General features: G+C 45.4%; 1 protein-coding gene across 1 annotated transcript in view; it reads right to left on the bottom strand.

Annotated features, from left to right (window-relative positions):
• Positions 1-657: 657 nt before the first annotated feature.
• Positions 658-26701, bottom strand: part of LOC134609491 (protein kinase C delta type-like) — a 40152-nt gene continuing 14108 nt past the window's right edge. The window contains exon 9 of the mRNA XM_063453154.1: positions 658-764. Within this exon, the coding sequence (XP_063309224.1) occupies positions 658-764 (107 nt within the window). The remainder of the gene's footprint in view (positions 765-26701) is intronic.

The raw sequence follows: 26701 nt of genomic DNA, 5'->3' as shown, positions 1-26701 counted from the left end.
CTATCTGGACGATATTCTGTTGATGGTGCAAAACCCCAACGTTCTGCGCCGGCAGACGGCATTCACGATCTGTCTGCTCCAGGACCTAGGGTTCGTCATCAACGTAGAGAAGTCGGAACTGACCCCCTCTTGGTCGGTCCAGTTTCTTGGTTTTGTGGTGGATTCGGTTCAGGCGCTGCTCCTCCTTCTGGTATCCAAAGTGGCCGCCATCAGGAAGGACATCAAACGCCTAGTCAGCAATCTGAGGCCCACATTACGGGATCTGGCCTGGACGATAGGTCTGTTATCTTTCTCCATTCAAGCCATCTTACCGGGACCCCTGCGCTACCGGGCTCTCCAACGCCTGAAGGCTAGCTACCTTCGCTCGTCTGCCTCCTACTACCAAATTGTGTTGCTCTCGGACGAAGCCTGTCTGGAACTCCATTGGTGGCTTGGACACATGGAGGCCTGGAATAGCATGGAATGGAAATCTTTGGATCCAAGCCAGACTTCGTCCTGGAATCGGACGCCAGCTGCCTAGGCTGGGGTGCTACTTGCAATGGCGTGGCAACAAGAGGGCTCTGGACCCAGGAGGAGAAGACTCTTCACATCTACTGTTTGGAGCTGATTGCAGGGTCTTTTGCCACTTGCAGCTTCACCAAAGGAAAGAGTCACTGCTCATTGCTTCTTTGCATGGACAACGTCTTGGCTGTCCGTTACATAAACCGGCTGGGAGGTTCCCGTTCCAAACGTCTGTCGAATTTGACGAAGGACCTTTACCAGTACTGTCAGGACAGGAAGTTATCGATCATAGCAGAATATCTTTCGGGACAAGACAATCTTGTGGCGAACTGGTTTTCCCGACACTGGTGAGATTCCAGCAATTGGCAACTTCACCCTGCGGTGTTTTAAATGCTTGACTTCCTGCGAGGTCACTTCCATGTGGATCTATTCGTGTCCAGGGCTAATCGTCAGATGGAATTGTTCTTCAGCTGGATTCCGAAACCCCTCAGCGTGGCAGTGGACACATTCCTCCAAGTGTGGCCTCCATCGGGGGCATATGCGTCTCCCCCCTTCTCCATGATTCTTCGGACATTACACCGGATCAAGCTTCTGAGGGTGTCGATTGTCCTGATCGCACCACTTTGGAGGAGCCAAAGGAGAGTTACTCTGGGACTCTTGGAAGCTTGGCACCAGACAGGCGATCCTGGCATGTCTGGTGTCTGGAGAGACATTTGGATCCCTGTACGGCCCCTATTATGGCCGTCCTGAACTTCTTGGCTGAATTGTTTTCTCAGGGTAAGTTATATAGAACTATTAACATTTTTCGATCGGCTATCTCAGCGGCTCATGTAACTTCTCTAGGTTCTGGTGTTGGTAGGGGCGCCTCGGTCTGCAGACTGCTCCGTGGGGTGCACCTTTCGAGACCCCCCTGCTTCTCGCTAATCCTCATTTTGGGATGTCTCGCTTGTTTTGCGAGGAATGGCCTGATAACGGGGACTTGTCTCTGCGCCAGCTTTCCATTAAACTGGCTCTGCTGTTATGTCTTGTGTCCTTTCGTCACGTTTTGGATGTCCGTGCCTTTGACATAGAATATTTTTCTATTTCACCAGACTATATATTCTATCACACGCAGGATGAAATCTAGTTTGTCTTCTGTGTCGTATCCCTACTTTCCAGATAGACCACGTCTCTGTGTGGCACGTTGTCTACGGACGTATATCTCCGTGGGCAGTTAATGATCTCCTACGTTCGCAGTTTGGGGCTGTTTCTGCACCTACGATCGCTCATTAGATTCGATGGATTCTTTCATCGGCTGGCATGGCGAGTTCCTTTGGGGCGCATTCAGTTCGGGGCGCTGCAGCTTCAGCAGCTCTAGAAGTCGGTGCTGATTGATCTAGCGAATCGACTTTCCATACCTTTTATTTCCGTCCGCGATCTCATGTCTCTTCTGTCTTTATGTTTGGGCATTAAAATTGCAAATATGAAGCCTCCTTTCTTGCCATAAAATTAGGGATTATTCTAGCCTCGGTGAAGGAATAATCTAAATTTTATTAAAGACAAGAGGCGAATATTTCCCCCCCCTTACTGCTTCCCGCCCTGGAATTGTTTTTTGCTATTGTATTAACCGGGTTATTGATGTACACATTTTCGTTACTGTGGTTTTGGTTGTCCGTGTGTGTGGCGAAACCAACCTCGCCACTGGGCCCTGGAGAAGCCTGTTTGCTAGCCTCCTACCTACTGACTATGGCCCCTGGGTTATTTGGGGCATATTGTACTGTATATTGCTGCTACTGGCCCTTTTAACAGCATCTATGGACATATTGGGACTTTTGGGACTACTGTCCCTTTAAGACTGTGAAGCATATTCAAGTGTACTGCCTGTAATATTATATATGTATTTATAGATGTGTTAAGTTTATCCTGGGTGATTTGTATGCAGCATTCTGATTGTTCGGTAGAATCACTCCATTCAGTATATTGAGTGAAACTACCGAACAACCAGACCACCCAGGAATGAGTGTGCCTCCAATTACCGTTTGCAACAATGTTGCAAACAGGTAATTGGCAATCATGTAATGTGTTCTGTGTCCTCTGGGTGGCCGCCATTCAGGAAACAAACACGTGGCGGCGGCCATCTTAAACTACCGAACAGCGGTGTTTTGCCGTCGAGTGTCTGGAACTAAAATCGGACACTTGACTAGGCAAACACCGCTGAGACCTCCATACTTCCAGAAATTCGTATGGAAACTACCGAATGACCCGCCGTTCGGTAGAAAGAGCCCCATAAACAAGGGAATTCATTCAAACCCTCTCCAGGCTCTATAACACAGGCAATTCGCCTGTTTTCATTCCCTTGTTTGTGACCGACCGCAGGGCCAAAATGCATGGAACTGTTTTCGGATACTTTACCCATGCGGTCGGTCAAATCTTTGGAACCCCATAGCTCACGAACCATTCATCCTAATTACTTGAATTTTGGATATGTTGTCCCCCTGAATAAGGGCTATCCAGCGATGCTGGATTTAAAGGTGTACCCCCGGGTTTTGGGGTACATCCAGAACTTGGCTGAAAAAGTGTACCGGATAATTGAGTTTAATGTTATCTGAGGGGAGGGGATGTGTGGGCTGAACCATGTATGTGATTGGTTATTTTATGCCTCCCCCTGGGTGTGGCCTGTATGTGGATTAGTGTAATAAAAGCCAGGCTGGATGAGACAGTCCAGAGTTCCTGTTTTACCCTCAAAGTGATGTGTCGTCTCATTATTGGGGGAAGGATTTAATGTATGCTGTTCCAGTTGACTGCTAGGAGTACAAGCCTATTCGTATGGTTCCTATTCAATGGTCTACAACATTCATACGCTTGGGAGAATTTAAAGGTTTCTCGGATTCGGTGATTGTGGTGTCTGCCAGAGTGCTTGGAGTCCTCAGGAAGCGCTAGGAGCATCTTTCAACGGAGGTACCAAGTCGGGGTGCCAGGTGATCCGTTACATTGGTGGCAGCGGTGGGATGGCGTCCTAGTGCGAGGTAAAGCAGCTCGGAGACACAGTTCGTTTGGATTACAAATTGAGGGCAACGCTAGCAGTCGTGCAGCGCCCCTGGGAGCAGACAAGTATGGAAGGTTCTGGCTCTGGAGATGATTGGCTGGCCGAGGTGAGGCAGCGAGTGGCCGAGTATGGGGATGATATACCCATGGAGACACGCCGGGTGATCTGGAACCAGGTCATGGCTGAGCGAAACACAAGGCTGGACCGAGAATTCCGGTTGGCAAAAGAGAGGAAGTATGCTCAGCAGCAGGAGCGGTACAGCAGCCGAGTAGAGGCTGCATCCGAGGAGGTTAGCCGTCTTTCCCTGAGGCGGCGGGAGGAACCCGAAGTGGGGGTCCTCATAGACTGGTCCTGTGAGGAACCACAACAGGCAGGTAGAGATGGGACCAAGGTCTCTCCACCGGGCCCTTACTCACAAATGTTGCGGGGCCTCACGGATTGGTCCTGGGAAGACCCACAGATGGCAGGTGGAGATGGGACTGCGGTCTCTCTACCGGCCCTACAGGGATGCTGGGCAGTCGGCCCAGATCCCCAGCGGCAGTGTGCGTTACAGGGAGCTGAAAGTGCCGTTCTTGCTCCCCAGCGGCAGTCTACGGTGCAGGGAGAGGAGCCTGTTATCCCCTCTCCCCAGCGGTTGAAGGTGTGTAAGGGAGAGGAGTTTGTTACCCCCTCTCCCCACCGACAACCTAACCCACCAAGGGGAGACAGTAAACCCCTCACCAGCGCAGATGGGACCGTGGTCGCTGCGCCCAAGTTACAGGGAGCTGAAGGGGCCGTCCTCCCTCCCCAGCGGCAGTGTGATTTGTTGGGAATTGGGAGCCCAGTCTCCATTCCCCAGCGGCAGTGTGAATTGCAGGGAATTGGGAGCCCAGTCTCCATTCCCCAGTGGCAGGCTGAGTTACAGGGGACAGAGGTAGTTGGTCCTACCCCCCAGCAGCAGAGTGATATGCCGGGAAGGCAGTGTGAAGTGCAGGGAGAGGAGAGCAGCGTCCTCCCTCCCCAGCGGCAGGCTGAGTTGCAGGGGGCAGAGGTAGTTGGTCCTACCCCCCAGCAGCAGCGTGATTTTTTGGGAATAGAGAGCCTAGTCTCCGTTCCCCAGCAGCAGGACACTGAATTGGGAGGAGAGACAGTCGGTCTCCCTCCACAAAGACTGAAAGTAGGCATGGGAGAGGAGATTGTTACCTCCTCTCCCCAGCGGCAGATCATCAATGGGCAGAGTGTTCTAATGGGAGAGGAGATTGTTACCACCTCTCCCCAGCGGCGGATCATCAATGGGCAGAGTGTTCTAATGGGAGAGGAGCTGGTTACCACCTCTCCCCAGCGGCAGCTTAATGTACCAGGGGGAGACTGTAAGCCCCACACCTGTGCAGATGGGACCGTGGTCTCTGCACTTCCAGCACAGGGGGTAGGGACGGTCGGTCCTGCCCCCCCACAACAGGGCTGTTTAGCCAAAGGGGAGACAGTCTGTCTCCAGCAGCAGAGCTGTGTAACTAAAGGGGAGACAGTCGGTCTCCAGCAGCAGAGCTGTGTAACTCAAGGGGAGACAGTCGGTCTCCAGCAGCAGAGCGGTGTAACTCAAGGGGAGACAGTCGGTCTCCAGCAGCAGAGCTGCGCAGCTAAAGGGGAGACAGTCGGTCTCCAGCAACCAGGCTCCAACCAGACTACTCCTGTAGTAGTGCTGGCACCAGGGCAGAGTACCGCTGGTCTCTGCCCACTCAGCAACCCACCAAAACAGCCTACCAGTCCCCCACACAGCCGGGGTGAGGCACCTGGACCTGGACAAGTTTTTCCATTACTCAGGTGTAGTAACCATTCATTGTGGGTGGACTGTACTGCTGTTTCTGTTTTGTGGGTGGGCTGCTGGACTAACAAGGGCACTGACCGGCAAGAGGTCAGGTACCCTGTTAGTATGTTTGGAAAAGGGGAGAAATGTGGCGAAACCAACCTCGCCACTGGGCCCTGGAGAAGCCTGTTTGCTAGCCTCCTACCTACTGACTATGGCCCCTGGGTTATTTGGGGCATATTGTACTGTATATTGCTGCTACTGGCCCTTTTAACAGCATCTATGGACATATTGGGACTTTTGGGACTACTGTCCCTTTAAGACTGTGAAGCATATTCAAGTGTACTGCCTGTAATATTATATATGTATTTATAGATGTGTTAAGTTTATCCTGGGTGATTTGTATGCAGCATTCTGATTGTTCGGTAGAATCACTCCATTCAGTATATTGAGTGAAACTACCGAACAACCAGACCACCCAGGAATGAGTGTGCCTCCAATTACCGTTTGCAACAATGTTGCAAACGGGTAATTGGCAATCATGTAATGTGTTCTGTGTCCTCTGGGTGGCCGCCATTCAGGAAACAAACACGTGGCGGCGGCCATCTTAAACTACCGAACAGCGGTGTTTTGCCGTCGAGTGTCTGGAACTAAAATCGGACACTTGACTAGGCAAACACCGCTGAGACCTCCATACTTCCAGAAATTCGTATGGAAACTACCGAATGACCCGCCGTTCGGTAGAAAGAGCCCCATAAACAAGGGAATTCATTCAAACCCTCTCCAGGCTCTATAACACAGGCAATTCGCCTGTTTTCATTCCCTTGTTTGTGACCGACCGCAGGGCCAAAATGCATGGAACTGTTTTCGGATACTTTACCCATGCGGTCGGTCAAATCTTTGGAAGCCCATATCTCACGAACCATTCATCCTAATTACTTGAATTTTGGATATGTTGTCCCCCTGAATAAGGGCTATCCAGCGATGCTGGATTTAAAGGTGTACCCCCGGGTTTTGGGGTACATCCAGAACTTGGCTGAAAAAGTGTACCGGATAATTGAGTTTAATGTTATCTGAGGGGAGGGGATGTGTGGGCTGAACCATGTATGTGATTGGTTATTTTATGCCTCCCCCTGGGTGTGGCCTGTATGTGGATTAGTGTAATAAAAGCCAGGCTGGATGAGACAGTCCAGAGTTCCTGTTTTACCCTCAAAGTGATGTGTCGTCTCATTATTGGGGGAAGGATTTAATGTATGCTGTTCCAGTTGACTGCTAGGAGTACAAGCCTATTCGTATGGTTCCTATTCAATGGTCTACAACATTCATACGCTTGGGAGAATTTAAAGGTTTCTCGGATTCGGTGATTGTGGTGTCTGCCAGAGTGCTTGGAGTCCTCAGGAAGCGCTAGGAGCATCTTTCAACGGAGGTACCAAGTCGGGGTGCCAGGTGATCCGTTACATTGGTGGCAGCGGTGGGATGGCGTCCTAGTGCGAGGTAAAGCAGCTCGGAGACACAGTTCGTTTGGATTACAAATTGAGGGCAACGCTAGCAGTCGTGCAGCGCCCCTGGGAGCAGACAAGTATGGAAGGTTCTGGCTCTGGAGATGATTGGCTGGCCGAGGTGAGGCAGCGAGTGGCCGAGTATGGGGATGATATACCCATGGAGACACGCCGGGTGATCTGGAACCAGGTCATGGCTGAGCGAAACACAAGGCTGGACCGAGAATTCCGGTTGGCAAAAGAGAGGAAGTATGCTCAGCAGCAGGAGCGGTACAGCAGCCGAGTAGAGGCTGCATCCGAGGAGGTTAGCCGTCTTTCCCTGAGGCGGCGGGAGGAACCCGAAGTGGGGGTCCTCATAGACTGGTCCTGTGAGGAACCACAACAGGCAGGTAGAGATGGGACCAAGGTCTCTCCACCGGGCCCTTACTCACAAATGTTGCGGGGCCTCACGGATTGGTCCTGGGAAGACCCACAGATGGCAGGTGGAGATGGGACTGCGGTCTCTCTACCGGCCCTACAGGGATGCTGGGCAGTCGGCCCAGATCCCCAGCGGCAGTGTGCGTTACAGGGAGCTGAAAGTGCCGTTCTTGCTCCCCAGCGGCAGTCTACGGTGCAGGGAGAGGAGCCTGTTATCCCCTCTCCCCAGCGGTTGAAGGTGTGTAAGGGAGAGGAGTTTGTTACCCCCTCTCCCCACCGACAACCTAACCCACCAAGGGGAGACAGTAAACCCCTCACCAGCGCAGATGGGACCGTGGTCGCTGCGCCCAAGTTACAGGGAGCTGAAGGGGCCGTCCTCCCTCCCCAGCGGCAGTGTGATTTGTTGGGAATTGGGAGCCCAGTCTCCATTCCCCAGCGGCAGTGTGAATTGCAGGGAATTGGGAGCCCAGTCTCCATTCCCCAGTGGCAGGCTGAGTTACAGGGGACAGAGGTAGTTGGTCCTACCCCCCAGCAGCAGAGTGATATGCCGGGAAGGCAGTGTGAAGTGCAGGGAGAGGAGAGCAGCGTCCTCCCTCCCCAGCGGCAGGCTGAGTTGCAGGGGGCAGAGGTAGTTGGTCCTACCCCCCAGCAGCAGCGTGATTTTTTGGGAATAGAGAGCCTAGTCTCCGTTCCCCAGCAGCAGGACACTGAATTGGGAGGAGAGACAGTCGGTCTCCCTCCACAAAGACTGAAAGTAGGCATGGGAGAGGAGATTGTTACCTCCTCTCCCCAGCGGCAGATCATCAATGGGCAGAGTGTTCTAATGGGAGAGGAGATTGTTACCACCTCTCCCCAGCGGCGGATCATCAATGGGCAGAGTGTTCTAATGGGAGAGGAGCTGGTTACCACCTCTCCCCAGCGGCAGCTTAATGTACCAGGGGGAGACTGTAAGCCCCACACCTGTGCAGATGGGACCGTGGTCTCTGCACTTCCAGCACAGGGGGTAGGGACGGTCGGTCCTGCCCCCCCACAACAGGGCTGTTTAGCCAAAGGGGAGACAGTCTGTCTCCAGCAGCAGAGCTGTGTAACTAAAGGGGAGACAGTCGGTCTCCAGCAGCAGAGCTGTGTAACTCAAGGGGAGACAGTCGGTCTCCAGCAGCAGAGCGGTGTAACTCAAGGGGAGACAGTCGGTCTCCAGCAGCAGAGCTGCGCAGCTAAAGGGGAGACAGTCGGTCTCCAGCAACCAGGCTCCAACCAGACTACTCCTGTAGTAGTGCTGGCACCAGGGCAGAGTACCGCTGGTCTCTGCCCACTCAGCAACCCACCAAAACAGCCTACCAGTCCCCCACACAGCCGGGGTGAGGCACCTGGACCTGGACAAGTTTTTCCATTACTCAGGTGTAGTAACCATTCATTGTGGGTGGACTGTACTGCTGTTTCTGTTTTGTGGGTGGGCTGCTGGACTAACAAGGGCACTGACCGGCAAGAGGTCAGGTACCCTGTTAGTATGTTTGGAAAAGGGGAGAAATGTGGCGAAACCAACCTCGCCACTGGGCCCTGGAGAAGCCTGTTTGCTAGCCTCCTACCTACTGACTATGGCCCCTGGGTTATTTGGGGCATATTGTACTGTATATTGCTGCTACTGGCCCTTTTAACAGCATCTATGGACATATTGGGACTTTTGGGACTACTGTCCCTTTAAGACTGTGAAGCATATTCAAGTGTACTGCCTGTAATATTATATATGTATTTATAGATGTGTTAAGTTTATCCTGGGTGATTTGTATGCAGCATTCTGATTGTTCGGTAGAATCACTCCATTCAGTATATTGAGTGAAACTACCGAACAACCAGACCACCCAGGAATGAGTGTGCCTCCAATTACCGTTTGCAACAATGTTGCAAACGGGTAATTGGCAATCATGTAATGTGTTCTGTGTCCTCTGGGTGGCCGCCATTCAGGAAACAAACACGTGGCGGCGGCCATCTTAAACTACCGAACAGCGGTGTTTTGCCGTCGAGTGTCTGGAACTAAAATCGGACACTTGACTAGGCAAACACCGCTGAGACCTCCATACTTCCAGAAATTCGTATGGAAACTACCGAATGACCCGCCGTTCGGTAGAAAGAGCCCCATAAACAAGGGAATTCATTCAAACCCTCTCCAGGCTCTATAACACAGGCAATTCGCCTGTTTTCATTCCCTTGTTTGTGACCGACCGCAGGGCCAAAATGCATGGAACTGTTTTCGGATACTTTACCCATGCGGTCGGTCAAATCTTTGGAAGCCCATATCTCACGAACCATTCATCCTAATTACTTGAATTTTGGATATGTTGTCCCCCTGAATAAGGGCTATCCAGCGATGCTGGATTTAAAGGTGTACCCCCGGGTTTTGGGGTACATCCAGAACTTGGCTGAAAAAGTGTACCGGATAATTGAGTTTAATGTTATCTGAGGGGAGGGGATGTGTGGGCTGAACCATGTATGTGATTGGTTATTTTATGCCTCCCCCTGGGTGTGGCCTGTATGTGGATTAGTGTAATAAAAGCCAGGCTGGATGAGACAGTCCAGAGTTCCTGTTTTACCCTCAAAGTGATGTGTCGTCTCATTATTGGGGGAAGGATTTAATGTATGCTGTTCCAGTTGACTGCTAGGAGTACAAGCCTATTCGTATGGTTCCTATTCAATGGTCTACAACATTCATACGCTTGGGAGAATTTAAAGGTTTCTCGGATTCGGTGATTGTGGTGTCTGCCAGAGTGCTTGGAGTCCTCAGGAAGCGCTAGGAGCATCTTTCAACGGAGGTACCAAGTCGGGGTGCCAGGTGATCCGTTACAGTGTGCATTTATTTATCGTGTCATATTTCACTGATGTACTAATTGTGTATGGTGTGACATTCTGCTTTGGCAGTTTACTTTCACAATGTTTCTTTTTCCTTGCAGTGTAATCTGAAGTTGTTCTGGTTATGGCGGTTTCTCATCTGAGTGTGCTGGATAGAGTTGGTTTCGTTTGGTCTTCATGCTCTCCTGCTCTACCTCATCAAAGAAAGAGGAAGTGGGAGGGTCTGTTTGTTTCTGATTGGTTGTTTTGAAAAGTTATGTTTACTATTTCTTTGCTGACGGAGGTTTTCAGTAAAGAAGGTAAAGCAAATATGTGCCTCCTGTCTTTAATAAAATTTAGATTATTCCCTCACTGAGGCTATCATAATCCCTAATTAATATAATTTTGAGCTTGACGAATAACTATAACAATCTTGATTCACAATCTTTCTCTCGAGTATACAGGGAGGATTTATCAAACTGTTTTGCCGTTATTTTTGGTCTCTAACCTGTTTGCATTTAATAAATTATTCTAAAAATAGCCTAAACAGTGATGTGAAAAAAGATAAGTGAAACACACACTTTTCCGCTTAAAACAAAAAAGATGGAAAGTTCAGATAAATCTGCTGCATCATAAACAGTGATGCTTAAGGTACAGGAAAGGCAACAGATGAAAAAAAAACCTGAAAGGTTCAATACAAAAAATAAAAAGTCAACAAAAATGCCAAAATATGTCCATGCCTCTCATGATCAAACTTGGTCTGATCTATAGTGTTTGCTGTGGTTTACTTATTCTATCAATCTTTTCAGAGTATGCCTGGTGAAAAATTTGGCCATCAGAATGGGGGGGCTTAGAATGTAGTATTATTGTAGGTACTTATGCTAGTTTGTTGGGTACCTGCACGCAAGGTGCTGTGAACTATAACTCCCATTATAACAGCCATGCGTCCATAACTCATGACATTTCCCGTGTCCAGTATGGGCTAAGGGTCATTCCTGTAGGTTCCAACTCAAAAACATAGCCCGCATCCGCCCCTTTCTTACGCAAGATGCTACCAAGGAGCTTGTCCATGCTCTAGTAATTTCCCGCATGGATTACTGTAACCCTCTCCTGATTGGTCTCCCCAAAAGCCGTACTGCCCCGCTACAGTCTGTAATGAATGCTGCAGCTAGACTGATTTTCCTATCCAGTCGGTCCTCTCACACCTCGCCCCTCTGCCAGTCCTTACATTGGCTCCCTGTATCCTATAGGAGTCAATTCAAAGTGCTAACCCATACATTTAAAGCACTGAACAATTCCAGCCCCTCTTATATCTCTTCACTGATCCAGAGGTATGCCCCTCCTCGTACCCTCCGCTCTGCCCGCGACCACCTCCTGACCGCTGCTCGCACCCGTACGGCCAACTCACGCTTGCAGGACTTCTCACGGGCGGCTCCTCTCCTATGGAATAACTTGCCTACTGCCATCAGACTCTCCCCTAGTCTTCAATCATTTAAGAAGGGCCTTAAATCCCATCTCTTCAGGAAAGCGTATGGCCTCCCAGAGTAATCTCTCCCTTACATACCTGTCCCTATGGGATAGTGCTTTGCTCTCTCCTCCAGCTCTGCTTCACTCCTACTTGATATTTCCTATCCTAATGTTTCTAATACCCCACTTCCTATAGACTGTAAGCTCATTTGAGCAGGGTCCTCTTCAACCTATTATTCCTGTAAGTTTTCTTGTAATTGTCTTATTTATTGTTACATCCCCCCCCTCTCAAAATATTGTAAAGCGCTACGGAATCTGTTGGCGCTATATAAATGGCAATAATAATAATAATAATAATAATTCCATTCTTCACTGTCTTAAGAAAAACTCCCCACATTAGTGACCACAAAATTAAAGTATTGTTTAAGGAATATTATAAATGGAGAGAGATCTCTCTGGCCTATCAGTCATTATTAGTACATTCTGTTCTAGGTGCCTTCTAAAGCCATTGCTGACAAATGATGTCATCATACGTGTACGAGAAATCTGATCCAAAACTATTATTATTGCACGCGCCTTTGGGGATGATTTAATCTACACGGGTTTATTGATATATGGCTCTGTAAACGTAATATATTTCAATCCAAGCTAGAATGGAGGAAACGAAGTCTGGGGCCCTTGAACTATTCATAAAGAAAATCTTGTCACTGATATATTTTTTAGGAAGTGTTGCCTAAGGTAACAAACTATTTTGCTGGCATCAAAGAACTGTAATTCCCTCATATTTTGGCTTTTGACATTGCTGCACCCAAACGGTGTTAGTTTCTTTTTTCTCGTATAATACTTTTGCCTTCTTTTTTTCGTGATGGACCTGTTTAAATGTTGTATGAAAAATCTATATCAAAAGTATTCTTTTTTTGGATGAGGTGTGGGAGTGAGAGCTAAATCTAACTAAATTCTCCTATTTAGATATTTAACTATTGGATTACTAAAAACGTGCAATGCATTTTTAAGCTTATAATTGCCACAGCATTACGAGATCAGTAAGAATTTCCATCTCTCTCAGCTAGCAGAGAATTATGGGTGTTGTAGTTCACAACACCTAGGTGTCCACAACACTTATGCTGAAGCTTGACACCCTTAGTTACTTTAGGTGGAAATTTGGGAGATTGATAAGGATTTCACATATCAGGCCATAGTAGCTAAACCGGAAAGGTTCTCCAAATCATGTTTGCAGCTCAACTAGTTTTGCCTGAACTTTTAGATTCAAAGGAAAAGTCTTATCAGTACTCGGTTTAGCAAGTGACTTTATGTGACATGCTATGTGATAATAAAAAGCTGTGTTGCTCACTGTGGCGGACTGCCTATTACCCCACCTGGGTGCCTCCACCAAACACACTTCCTAGTTATCATCGAGCTACCATAAGCACTTCGCCGGGACACCATAAGCACTTTCAGCCCCTTAGCTGCTGCAGTTTAGCTGAGATCTCGCTGTCTCTTCCCATCCTAGATGCGAGTCCTGGATCCAGCTCCCAGTGGTCAGAACTCTCCTCCAAAGAGTATAGCAGTATATCAGTAATTATCGCCAGTATCGCTTATCCCCCCACACATGAACCGAGGCTTAATGCTGGGAAGTCATCTGTTTAATGCAGGCACAGTCACAGAATTTATACAAACAGTAAACTCCTCCCCTGTGAATGAGAGATAATTGAGTCAGGAACTGTGCAAACCTAATTATCATCAGGTACAGAGAAACATACACTTTTAAACCACCCCAAAAGTGCCCTCAAAATCCATGGAAACCGCACAAGAGTCACATCCTCGGATAGCCCCGATCTGAGTGACCAACATATCCAACAATCAGATAGCTTCTGTGGTTCGGATTTTCCATGGAAGTCAACTTTTGACTGACCGTACACATGGCTTCTGCCCAAAATATTTCCATAAGAAAAGTGGTAGCTGTTGGTCAATTTCGGGAGTGAAAAAACAAACAAACTACCGAACGTAGTCCATAGCTGTAATGTGGAGATTGTTCCCCTAAACAATTTGACCGAACAGGGCTCTTCTAAGATGTAAGGAAACTAACGCAGGTGATGATGGAAGCTTAGCAGTGTTCGCGAGTTAAAGTGTCCGATTTGAATTAAATGAACTTGACGACCAAACACAGCTGCCTGCGTTTGTGCGAACAAGATGGCGGCCACTCAGACGAACAATTAGAACACTGAGTTGTGAATCGTTATTAATGTGTCAATGGGGTTTAACAAGCATGTGGGTGGTCTGCAGTTCGTGGGTTTGTTCCCAAACAATATAGGGAAATCACATGAACAACGTTTTTTTTTAAATTCTTTATTTTATCTGTGCATTGAGAAAAAAATGTAACAATACAGCGGTTAACATGTTGGTACAGCGTTCACATTAATTCAAAGTATATGGTTGTACGGATATGAACAAAGTTTTTTAACAGTTCTTTTACATGGCCCACAGTCTTTGGGCAGGAGGCTAGCCAGCAGGCTCCTCCAGGAGCTCGTGGCAGAGGCATCTTTGCCACACTTATCATATGATAAAACGTGGGAATTTCAGACAAGTGGACAAATTTAAAGTGATACCTCCAAGATTTGTAACACTTTATTTTTAATACATATAAACACGCGTTTTATTTGTTTTCTTTCAAAAACACCGTAATAAAATGCTGTGTGTGGGGGTTGATTTTTTTTTTCCGATTAATTGACCCAGATGATTTACTTACAACGTATTTGGTGTCAGTTCATGAGACTTCATATTAATGAGCTAGATTAAACACATAAGTGGCTTTGTTCATACATTACAAGAAACCGAGCTGCGAACCCTGCTTAATTTCTTTAAAACGTATACATTCCTCGATGGATTGAGTTGCACTAGAATGGAACCAGTTATGCGGAAAAAAAAATCCTTTTATAAAACCTATGGTGGGGCCACCATTATGGATACCTAAATGATGAATATTTACTTAAAATATTTGTTAGTTGAAACGTATATTTAATTTGAGTTAACTGGCAGGGAAGTACAAGAAAATAAATTTGTTCTGGAGTCAGTGAAAAAGAAAAAAACATTATTTGGATCAATACAAAGAGATGTTAAGGTCAGAGCAGCTTTTTACACTCAAACTCTGCCAGAACAACTCTGCAAGTTGCAAGATGTTAGCAGGTTCACACATAAGTCTGTACGTGTGCAAGGGCATCGGAAAAAAGCAAGAATGTGCTCCCAATGAGCTTTAGATTGTAAGCTCCTGGGATGTCTGGCCGGTCACTTTATTTGAAAGTGTTATCACAAATATCAGATTAATTTAAATTCCTTTCCAAGCAGTATTTCTAATTCACCTTGCTGCTTTAAGCTAAATCACAAATTATATTGTAGGGCTTTCTGTTCCATCAGAGATTTTCCCGTTAGCTAAAAGCAGCGGCGGGTAAATTATGAGAAAAGGACCGGCCTAATAAGTTACCTTTGATGATGGTAGGTGAATTTATAGTTTAAAGGCTATTGCTGTGGTACTGTTTTTTAAATGGACGTAGGGTTCTGGGGTATTTGGGATACCGTGCTGGTAACTTATTTTGGTTTTGTTTATTTCAAAAATGCACTCCGGTTTAAATTGTGTTTGTGTGAGGGGCAAATAAGGCCGTAAAGGAAATAAAAAAAGGGGGAGAGTAAGTCGGTTGTGGTGTGCCGGAACCAACGTCGTGGTAGGCCTGTAATAAAAGAGGGCCCACCCATGGGTGGGGACATGTGAATCGCCAAAACGAACGGGACTGAGGAAGGTGAGGAGGGGGTTTAAGTAGGTAGCATGCCCCTCCCACAACTGCAGGCCAAGCCTTCACATTAAATCCCTTTAACCAATATCTCCCTAGTATGCTTTTTTTTAGAAGGGACAATACATATTCAGGAACCATAGCCCCTTGCCCTTTTTCCCCATCTGTTTGACCTAAAAATAGGTCATGTATATGATTACAGCAAGTCGAGCTGTCCGCGGAGGCAGCAGCGCAGCCCCCCCCCCCCCCCCCCCATCACGGCAGATGGGAGCGACGTGGAAGGCGAGACACAAGCCCCAAACACCCACACCATGCTTCCGCGACAGACCAGACCAACGAAAACGAGCAATACCTGCAAATTCATCCCCCCTGCACCACAAGACACCAGCAAGCAGGAAGAGAACGGGAAATGCCAGTGCAGAGCCCAGGAGGACTGCGGACAAAAACGAGCAGCAGGGAAACAGCAGGCCAGGCAATGGAGACACGAGGACCAGGTAAGAGGGGAGGTAATGACATGCGAATCGCTAAAACGAACGGGACTGAGGAAGGTGAGGAGGGTGTTTTAGTAGGTAACATGCCCCTCCCACAATTGCAGGCCAAGCCTTCACATTTGTTAGGATAAATGTTACTTCTGACCATAAATGACCACAAATGGCTGCTACATACTAAGGTATATATGTGCATTAAAAACATAATACTCAAAGACATTGTAATATAATCTTTTCTTTTCATTAATAAAAAATATATATATATATATAACAGTTTCCCTTTAAATCCTGAAGATCACCAAACACAAGAAATATGTCATATTATGCAACGGATAGAGCAGGTTGCCACCAGCCTTCTATAGAATGTATTCCCAAGTAAGACTCTGTCTTTAAATTCTAATTCGCCAAAACACCTTTTTTTTTTATTCTGTTTCGAATTGCAGTTTATTTTTCCAGCGTCCTCTCAGTTGTGCAACTAACAATTTGTATTTAAGCTTATTTTGCCAAAACATCATTTTGCTTTGTGTCACATAATACTTTTTAAGGGACTTTACAGCATTTCCAGTCCGGTAAACTGAAATGTTTCTATTTTTCCTGGATCCTCTCTTGATTCATCTGGATTTTTTTTTTTTTTTTCAAGTGAAACAATTTTAAGGGGCTTTTGAAAAGAAAAAGGAGAAGACGTTAATGCGTATTTTAATTTGCAGCGTATTTAAGGGGGTTTTGAAAGTAAAAACGCAACAAATGTAAGGGTTTTTTGCAAACATTGAAAAGAACAGAGTAACATTAGTGGTCTTCAATATGACTTATGTTGGACTCCTTATGACAGAAATACTAGGGGAAAATAGCGATAGGAAGCATGGACAATGACGTTCAGTTAGTGTTAGAGGGTCCTGCTCAAAACAGTCTACCTTTTCGTGTTGGCAGGCTTCATCATTTTTTTTGGCCAAAAAACAATCCCTTATTCTTAAACAGTGAAAGCACTGATGAGGAACTGACTTAGAATACATGTTTTACTTCCATATATTACGTTATGGGTCTGGTGGTGGAATGGGAGGAGGCCGTTTTCTAAAAAGGTACTTCGACCAAGATTTGTTTATTTATTTTGAACTTTTCTCATAATCAGATCAAGCTAATGAATAAATATGAGCAAACCATTTTGGTGAAAAATCATAATTTGTTCAAATGTTACTGCTTCGAGCAGTGAAATAATTTTTTTTGTTAGTTTACTCATTATAAACAACTTGAAGGAAACTACCGTAAGATCATATAACAACAAAATGAGTCCATTAAATGACAGAATTAGTGGACGGATTCACAGTTTCCATTTATACAATATATACAAATCACCTGCGTTGGCAATTTACTAACAGCAACAGAAGAGAAAAGGAATCTGGAAGTTATTGTTGTAAATTACTTAAAAGAAACAAACAATGTAGCAAAAGAGGAAGGAACTCAAACAGGATATTGAACTGCAAAGGAAGGGGTTCTAGGATCAAAAATAGAAAGGTGTTGATGTCATGATAAATATCACTAACCACACGATCGAGACGATCAACGCAGAAAGTAGCACTGATGGTAACACTGATGGTAACACTGATGGTAACACTGATTACGGCATCGTGGCAGCATTCCTGATGTCATTGAAAGGCAAAAGCGCCAATCTGTGCCCATCTCAAGAAAGTAAAAAGCACAAAATAGGGAATTCTCGGTGTGCTATATGGGAAAATAATTAGTGCAAGAATGTGAGTGGGTATCTGAGTGTGTGAAAGTGAGTGGATATCTGGGTCTGCGAATGTGAGTGAGTGTCTGGGTCTGTGAATGTGAGTGGGTATCTGGTTCTGTGAATGTGAGTGGGTATCTGAGTCTGTGAATGTGAGTGGGTATCTGAGTCTGTGAATGTGAGTGGGAATCTGGGTGTGTGAAAATGAGTGGGAATCTGGGTGTGTGAAAATGAGTGGGTATCCGGGTCTGTGAATGTGAGTGGGTATCTGGGTCTGTGAAAGTGAGTGGGTATCCGGGTCTGTGAATGTGAGTGGGTATCTGAGTCTGTGAAAGTGAGTTGGTATCAGGGTCTGTCAGTGTGAGTTGGTACCATGTGTGTGTCAGAGTATAAATGTCTGATTGTGAGTGTGCATGTCCTGCATGTATAATTGTAAGTCTGTGTGTTTGTGCGATTTTGTGTATCTATGAGTGTGTCTATAGGTGTATATCTGTGAGTGTGTAAGTGAATGTGTATGCGTATGAGAATATTTCTGATTGTGATTTTATTTGACTGTAACTGAATGTGTTTGTATGTAATTGTTATGTATATGTCTGTAAATTCATGTTCCTGTGTGTATGACGGTGTGCCCCTATCTGTGAGTGAGTGAGTGAGTGAGTGTGTTGTGACTGCTACTCTATAAGTGTGTAGGGCAGAAGTAGCTGGAAAAGCTTTTAAAAGGGTGCACACAGGGAACCTGGAATGGGTTAATTGACCTACTTGCTATGGAAAGCTATGTCATGATGTGAATTGAGGAGAAAAGGGTACATTGCAGAGAAACATGGAATTCGAGTTTGGGAGGGTATAATTGCAAAGAAATGAGGACGTCCCATTTTTGGGAGTCATGGAGTAAACTGCAGGCCTATGTGATTATTAATATTGCTTAGGGAGTGTGGTGTGGCTGGGTATAGGTCAGTGGCACTAACCAGAGCTTTCTTGTAGGAGCTTCCAGCAGCAGGGGAGGTGTGGCATGCCTATCAGTACCCAGGGAACCAGTGTGTGTAGGGAAAGGGGGCGGCAAAATCCATTTTTGCCTGTGCAGCCAAAAATCCTTGCACCGGCCCAGCACATTTTGCACTCGTTGATTTGGTCCCCGTCAGGGCGCCGTGCAGGAAAGTGGCGGCGAGGCCAGGAGGTCTTTCGGTGAGAGGGTCCTCCTTGCAGTCTCACCCTCAGTTTCCACTGTGTAGGCGGAACAATGCCACTTGTCGGAGTGGGCTTTGGATGAGGACAACTTTGTTTTCTTAGCACTATAGTTTCCCTTTAATATAATAAACTAGCCAATAAAGGCATTACACTAGCCTCTACTATCATACATATTTCATGGCTAACGTATTATTCTTTAGATTTATACAAGGCACTCTTATTAGCCCAGTGCAATTTTAATATATTTTATAAAAGTTTTATTTATATGAGATAGTAGAGGAGTTCCTATGTCTTTGTGTTTTGCTTTAATGCTTTAATTACAGGTTGATTTTAACACCTTTTCATCTTGAGAAAGCAACGTGGGATGTTCTTACATCACATTTATGGACTTTAGAGTAGAGTTTTACCTAATCTACAACGTTTACCTATTTCTTTGGCTGCATGACCTACTTAGTTTATCGTGGAATGATTTGTTTTATGCTACATACTGGTGAGGTATCAAGTTAACATGAAGTTAAGAAGTTCAGCCCAAATGCCTAAACTCCCAAAACCTTGTATGGTTTCTCTGATACATTTCTGCCAGCTCGATCCATTTTCTGCTCAGCTGATAAGAAACAAAATGTTAGTTTTCAGTTGACTCTGGGTCTGAGTAAATTATCTTCCCAGTTGCAGGTTAGAGATTGCCCAGTGCTCTCTTTTCTCCACTCATATATACACATTAGAATCTATTATAACTTGACATTCTTTTGATCAGTTCTCTGTTGCAATTGCTCCAGGTCCTGTAACTGTTACTGCGATCTTCTATTGTTGTGTGTTCAGAATTTTACAGTTACAGTTTGCATCCTGTTGGTCAAAGTGGCTACACAAAACGTACACTAAGTCATTATATTTATTAATTTTATTTATTACTGGCATTTATAAAGCGCCAACATGTTCAGCAACGCTGTACAATTAGGAAAAAGACAAACACAATAAGAACAGACCGATACATCAGGTAAAGGCCCCTGCCCGTGAGCTTACAATCTAAAGGTTAAAATGGGGAGATGAGACAAGAGGTAGCAGAGGAATTTGTATGTGATGGCAGAGATAGTTATTAGTATAACTGCAGCAGCTGATAGCATGTGAAGGGAATGAGGAGGTGATTGACTGTGGTTCCAAACAGCTGGAAGTAATGCTATGTAGTTAAAAGGAACCAGGGTGGGCAGAAGGAGGGGTATTGGTATACATCTTCCATCTTACTGTGAAGAAAAAAAAAATGCTTCCATAAAAATAGTTGTTACACTAGCCTGCAGAGCAATAACCTTCAAGGTAATTTTTTTTTTTTTAACTTTAATTGCAGTACTACACATTAGAGCAGCGAGGTTAGAGAGATTGTAAGCTCATGGGCTATCTAGCTAAGCCCTTTGTATAAAAGAGCCCCAATGGCTAGATATCAGCTTACAGGCAGGACTCTCTCTACCTCTTGTATTTGTCTGTGTATATTGTACGTTCTCCACTAATTTTACAGCGCTGCGGAATCTGTTCGTGCTTAAATACCAGTGATAAATAAATAAATAATAAATGTTTGGAGTTTTTGGACAGATGCGTTGCTTTTATAGTTTGCTGAAAAAAAGGGGAAAAAAACTGCTACAGAATGGACGGACTTGACCTTGGATTTTGGTTACGTTGTGTTACTTTAATGCAGCGTCACCTTTTTTAATTCCTGACACGGCACATTAATGGCTGATAAGGAACCGTGCATAGTTCCTCTCTCCCAACGCGATGTATATACTATAGCACAGACTTCTCTAAATTCCAGTTCTCAGTCTTTGTTACTTGGTAAATGCTTTAATAATGCCATATGTTGCATGTTCGTGCATCCGGCCTCACTCACTCCTGAGTAATTTCATACAACATACTCGGCCTACCCGTGGGAGAGACAGGCCTTACTGTTACTTCATAAAAAGCATCCAAAATACATTTTATTCCATTGGAGAATCAGTCATGAAAGGTCATGAGAAGAAGTCTGACTAAAACAATAGGTCATATGCTGAAATTATAGCATAAAACGAAAGGTCAACAACAAAAAATGCAACTTAATGTGACAGAAAACCCATGTTTTCTTATTAAATACATATTGAAAAGGAATACATTTTGGTTCAGAATTGCTTTCCAATTATTTCTGTTTTTCACAGTAACAGCTCTGTGAGAAACGTTGTAACCCCACGTCTTCATTTCACCAGCACTCAGACCTGTTATCAGCATGTAGCGTGTGTGTCTGTTGACTACACACGGTACATGCAGGGGCGTATTAGCCGCGAGGCAAACAAGGCATTCGCCTTGGGCGGCATTTTCCAGGGGGCGGCAAAAAAAGCCGCCCCCAAATGCCCAAGGCAAATGTCTTGTTAGCCTTGCGGCTAACAGACATGCCGGCGGGCTGCTGGGTGATCGGGCGGCACTGCCTGGTGGGCGGCCGGCCAGCCGGCCGGCGAGGGAGCACTTCCCCATAGCTGTCTGCTCAGCTCCCTCGCCAGCCGCAGAGTGAGGCTGGGAGGCGGAGCCGGAATATGACATCATATCCCGGCCGCCCGATCGCCCAGCAGCCACTGGACCACCAGGGAGGAAGTATTAATTAAAAAAAAAATGTGTTAAAAATAAATGTAAAAAAAATGTGTTAAAAATAAATAAAAAAAAAAGTGTTAAAAAAAATAAAAAAAGTGTTAAAAATAAATAAAAAAAAGTGTGTTAAAAAAATTGAAAAAAGTGTTAAAAATAAATTTTAAAAAAATTTGTTAATGTGGGTGGGTGAGTGTGTGTCTGTGTCTGTTAGTGTGTGTCTGTGTCTGTTAGTGTGTGTGTGTGTCAGTGTGTGTCTGTTAGTGTTTGTGTCTGTTAGTGTCTGTGTCTGTTAGTGTGTGTGTGTCTGTTAGTGTGTGTCAGTGTGTGTGTCTGTTAGTGTGTGTGTGTGTGTGTGTGTGTGTGTGTGTGTCAGTGTGTGTGTGTCTGTTAGTGTGTGTCAGTGTGTGTGTCTGTTAGTGTGTGTGTGTCTGTTAGTGTGTGTCAGTGTGTGTGTCTGTTAGTGTTTGTGTCTGTTAGTGTGTGTGTGTGTGTGTCTGTTAGTGTGTGTGTCTGTGTCTGTTAGTGTGTGTGTGTGTGTGTGTGTCTGTTAGTGTGTGTGTGTGTGTGTCTGTTAGTGTGTATGTGTGTCTGTTAGTGTGTGTGTCTGTTAGTGTGTGTGTGTCTGTTAGTGTGTGACTGTGTGTGTCTGTTAGTGTGTGTGTCTGTTAGTGTGTGTGTCTGTTAGTGTGTGTTTGCCTGTGAGTGTGTGTGTATGTTAGTGAGTGTGTGTGTCTGCTAGTTTGTGTCTGTTAGTGAGTGTGTTTGTCTGTTAGTGAGTGTGAGTGTGTCTGTTAGTGTGTGTGTGTTTCTGTTAGCGAGTGTGTGTGTGTATTTAGAATGCGGGACGGGGGAAAGGTTGGGTGGGGGTGGCGCGGGGGGAGGGGGAGCGCCTGAGTTTTGTCCTGCCTAGGGCAGCACAAAACCAGGATACACCACTGAGTACATGTATGTACATTTGTGCATTTTACTCCCTGAAATATGAGATCAGGACAGAGTAAGTAAATATCAAAGCAGTGATTCTAATGGAATAGTCATTTATATCACAATTGGAACATGAAGCTATTTGTCACTTAAAAAGAAAAGGTCTTTTAACACACAACAGCAAAACAGTAAATTAATGTGATGGTCTTCAAACAGAAACTTTAGATCATTCTAGAGTATTGAGAATTTCCACCATTTATTACAATTCAGCAGCTTATAAAATCGAGAGAGGTGGCTGACTAGTGTGACTGTTTTCAGTGGGAGCACTAAGGCATATCCCATAAGCCTTTTCGTATTAAGGTTTAAAAGCTTTATGGGATATGTAGTTCAGTGGTCCAACATACTATCATTCAGAGAAATACAAATATAGTTCTACTTGTGATTTTTCTCCAGAATAGGGCTACATGAACCCAGGCTCTGCCAAAGATTACAATTTTTTATATAGAAACATAGAAACATAGAAACATAGAATGTGACGGCAGATAAGAGCCCATCTAGTCTGCCCAATTTTCTAAATACTTTCATTAGTCTCTGGCCTTATCTTATAGTTAGGATAGCCTTATGCCTATCCCACGCATGGTTAAACTCCTTTACTTTGTTAACCTCTACCACTTCAGCTGGAAGGCTATTCCATGCATCCACTACCCTCTCAGTAAAGTAATACTTCCTGATATTATTTTTAAACCTTTGTCCCTCTAATTTAAGACTATGTCCTCTTATTGTGGTAGTTTTTCTTCTTTTAAATATAGTCTCCTCCTTTACTGTGTTGATTCCCTTTATGTATTTAAATGTTTCTATCATATCCCCCCTGTCTCGTCTTTCCTCCAAGCTATACATGTTAAGATCCTTTAACCTTTCCTGGTAAGTTTTTTATCCTGCAATCCATGAACCAGTTTAGTAGCCCTTCTCTGAACTCTCTCTAAGGTATCAATATCCTTCTGAAGATACGTTCTCCAGTACTGCGTACAATACTCCAAGTGAGGTCTCACCAGTGTTCTGTACAATGGCATGAGCACTTCCCTCTTTCTACTGCTAATACCTCTCCCTATACAGCCAAGCATTCTGCTAGCATTTCCTGCTGCTCTATTACATTGTCTGCCTACCTTTAAGTCATCAGAAATAATCACCCCTAAATCCCTTTCCTCAGATGTTGAGGTTAGGACTCTATCAAATATTCTGTACTCTGCCCTTGGGTTTTTACGTCCAAGATGCATTATCTTGCACTTATCCACATTAAATGTCAGTTGCCACAACTCTGACCATTTTTCTAGTTTACCTAAATCATTAGCCATTTGGCTTATCCCTCCTGGAACATCAACCCTGTTGCGCTTACATAGTCTGCAGCGCTGTACAATAAGTATCAAAGACGAACATTTCACTCTAACAAAACATTCAAAAGACATACAGGAACAGTGGGTGAAGAGGGCCCTGCCCAGATGACCTTACAATCTAAAGCTATCTATAATAGTGCACATGCAGCTTATTAGGGGGGGTGGGGGGCTCTGGAACGTTGGGTAATTTCAAAGTGCAAGAGGTTTTGAATTACATGCAATGTGAAGCAGACGAGAGTGCTCGTTTCACAATAATCTGTGCAAGTAATATAGGCCATTATGGTATCTGGAGTGTCCCTATAAACAGAAAATGTGCAGGCCAGATGAGGCACAATCCTTCGGAACTGCCATAACATTTGTATCTATTTATGTTTCTCTTTTTGGACATCTTCCCACAATAGTCACTTGGATCATAGTGGGGTGTCTTTCATCTGATACTTAGCTTTCTAGTTACAGACATAGAAGTAGCATCATTGAGAGCCTGCCCCTGGGCACTTGTTAATAAAATATAATTGTATGTGCACTGTGTACTGAGTTTACATCATAATTTAAGTATTTGCTATGAGACTATTCATTTATTGAATCTGCTTGAATTTGATATCTGTTCTAAAGTAAAACACTGTAAAATCAGTGCTTAAAGGGACACTGTAGGCACCCAGACCATTTAAGCTCATTGAAAGGGCCTGGTTGCAGTGCCCCAGGTCCCATAAGCCTAAAAAGGTAAGTAGGGCCGGCGTGTCCATAAGGAGGCACAGGCAGCCGCCTTAGGGTGCACCGGATCTGGGGTGCAAGATTCCAGTGACAGGCAGGAGGGAAGTGCTCCCTAATACAAGGCCACCCTCAGGACCCCCCACCGTGGTGTGCGGCTAAATTTGCATAAGAGGCGGCGAGGGAGCTTTTGATCTCCCTGCTCTGCTCCCATCTGCTGCGCCATCTGCTGATGCTGCGGGAGCCGGAATATGATGTAATTCCTGCACCTGGCATCAGTAGAAGGCCAGCAAGGGAGAAGAGCAGAGAGATCAGAGCTCCCTCACCACCTCGTATGCCAACATATCCGCAAATCCACACAGAAGCCCCACTGGACCTCCAACGAGAGACCCACGCCAGCTCTCCAGGTAGGGAGGCTGGGTGGAAATTTTTTAATTATAATAATATTAATAATTAGTGAGTGTATGTGTGTGTGTGTGTATGTTTGTGTCTGTGAGTGTCTGTGTGTGTGTGTGTGTGTGTCTGTGAGTGTGTGTATGAGTGTTTGTGTGTTGGTGAGTCTATGTGTATGCATGTGAGTGTATGAGTGTGTCTGTCAGTGTGTGTTTGTGAGTGTCTGTTTGTCAGTGAGAGTCTGTTTGTCATTGAGTTTGTGTGTGACTATCAGTGTGTGTCTGTCAATTAATCTGTCAGTGTTTGTGTGTCTGTCAGTGTGTATGTCTGTCAATGAATTAGTGTGTGTCAGATAAGTGAGTCTGTGTCTGTCAGTGACGTCTGTGTTTGTCATTAAGTGTGTGTGACTATCACTGCGTATCTGTCAGTGTGTGTCTGTTGGGGAATGTATGTGTGTCAAATCAGTGAGTCTGTGTCTGTCAGTGATGTCTGTGTGTTTGTCATTGAGTGTGTGTGACTGTCAGTGTGTATACACCACTGAGTGTAGCGTGACCGAGCGGAGCGGACTGCGGTACAGGAGCTTCTGTTTCCTGTACCCGGTTGGACTGACAGGAAGTTCTCACTGAGAGAGCACTTCCTGTCAGTCCGGCCATGTACAGGAAATTGAAGCTCCTGTACCGGGATCTGCTCCTCTCGGCCACGCTACAAGAGAGGTAGGAGGCACACCAGGAAGGGTTTAGGACCACTAAAGGGGTGGGGGGTATTCCAAGGGACAGGGAGGGGAGAGAAACACTAAGGGACATGGGGGGAGGGGAGAGGAACACTAAGGGACAGGGAAGGGAGGGGACGACTAAGGGATGGGGAGGGGAGAGGGGCTGGATGTGAAAGAAACACACAGCGGGACTTGAAAAGGGGAAAAAGAGACACACAGAGGGGCTGGGGGTGAGACAGATGGGCTGAAGGGGAAAAGAAACACACACAAAGGAGCTGGGAAGAGTAAAGGACACAAAGGTTCTGGTAAGAAGGAGTCACACAAAGGGGCTGGGAGGAGTAAGACACACAAAATGTGGGAGGATGTAAGAGTCATACAAAGAGGGAAGATAAGAGACACACAAGGGGGGTTGTAAGAGACACACAAGGGAGGTGTGAGGCACACAATAGGGAAGAAATAGGAGATAAGATACACTTATGGGAGTAACACATTTAAAAGAGGGTATAAGAAACACAAAAAGGAGTTTAAGAGGCATATAGGTGAAGATGTTATTTTTATTGGGGGGGCGAAAATGCATCTTTACCTATATACTTAAAAAAATTAGCAACGGCCAAGTATTGCAAATATTTATAAACTGCAATAATAACCTTTGAGGGTTAACGCCACCTCTCGTGGCTACCAGACAGTCACTAGAGAAACTTCTGGTTCGTTAGGCAACATTTGGTCGCCTGATGGTGGATGTCCTCACGCTATGCATCAGGACATCAAGCGTAACTATAAACCCCATAGGAAAGCATTTACAAATATACAATGCTTTCCAGGTGTAAGACCTAATGTGGCGCATTAGCAGTAGGTCTCCACCGAGAGCTGAAGGCACATGCATATTAGGTCTCCCCCACCGGCTGAGTAGCGGAGGCGGAGCTAGCGCTGAGGAACATCAGTCCTGGACTCAGGTAAGTGACAGAAGGGGGTGGGGGCCTTGATGGAGAGGGGCACTATAGCTTCCTTTTAAGGTCAGTCTCATATTCCACAATCACAAAAACAACACTAGATCTCTGTACTCTAGAGCGCTACGCTGTAGAGAATTGATATCTCTGGGGCCATTAGTAATTTTTGTAATGATTTGTCCTCCATCATTTATCATCTTGTGTACGCAGAGAGCGTAGCTGGAATATACAGATTATTCAAGAAACAGTCGGTTTTTAAAGGATATGAGTCAGGAAACCAAACCAAACCAAAGGAAACCAAAGCTTAATATAACAATGTCACCAGTGGCGGATCCAGA

Source organism: Pelobates fuscus, chromosome 4 (genome assembly GCF_036172605.1).
Source record: "Pelobates fuscus isolate aPelFus1 chromosome 4, aPelFus1.pri, whole genome shotgun sequence".
Lineage (NCBI taxonomy): Eukaryota > Metazoa > Chordata > Amphibia > Anura > Pelobatidae > Pelobates > Pelobates fuscus.
Note: the sequence above shows the minus strand (reverse complement) of the source record. Positions and strands in the feature narration are given on the sequence as shown.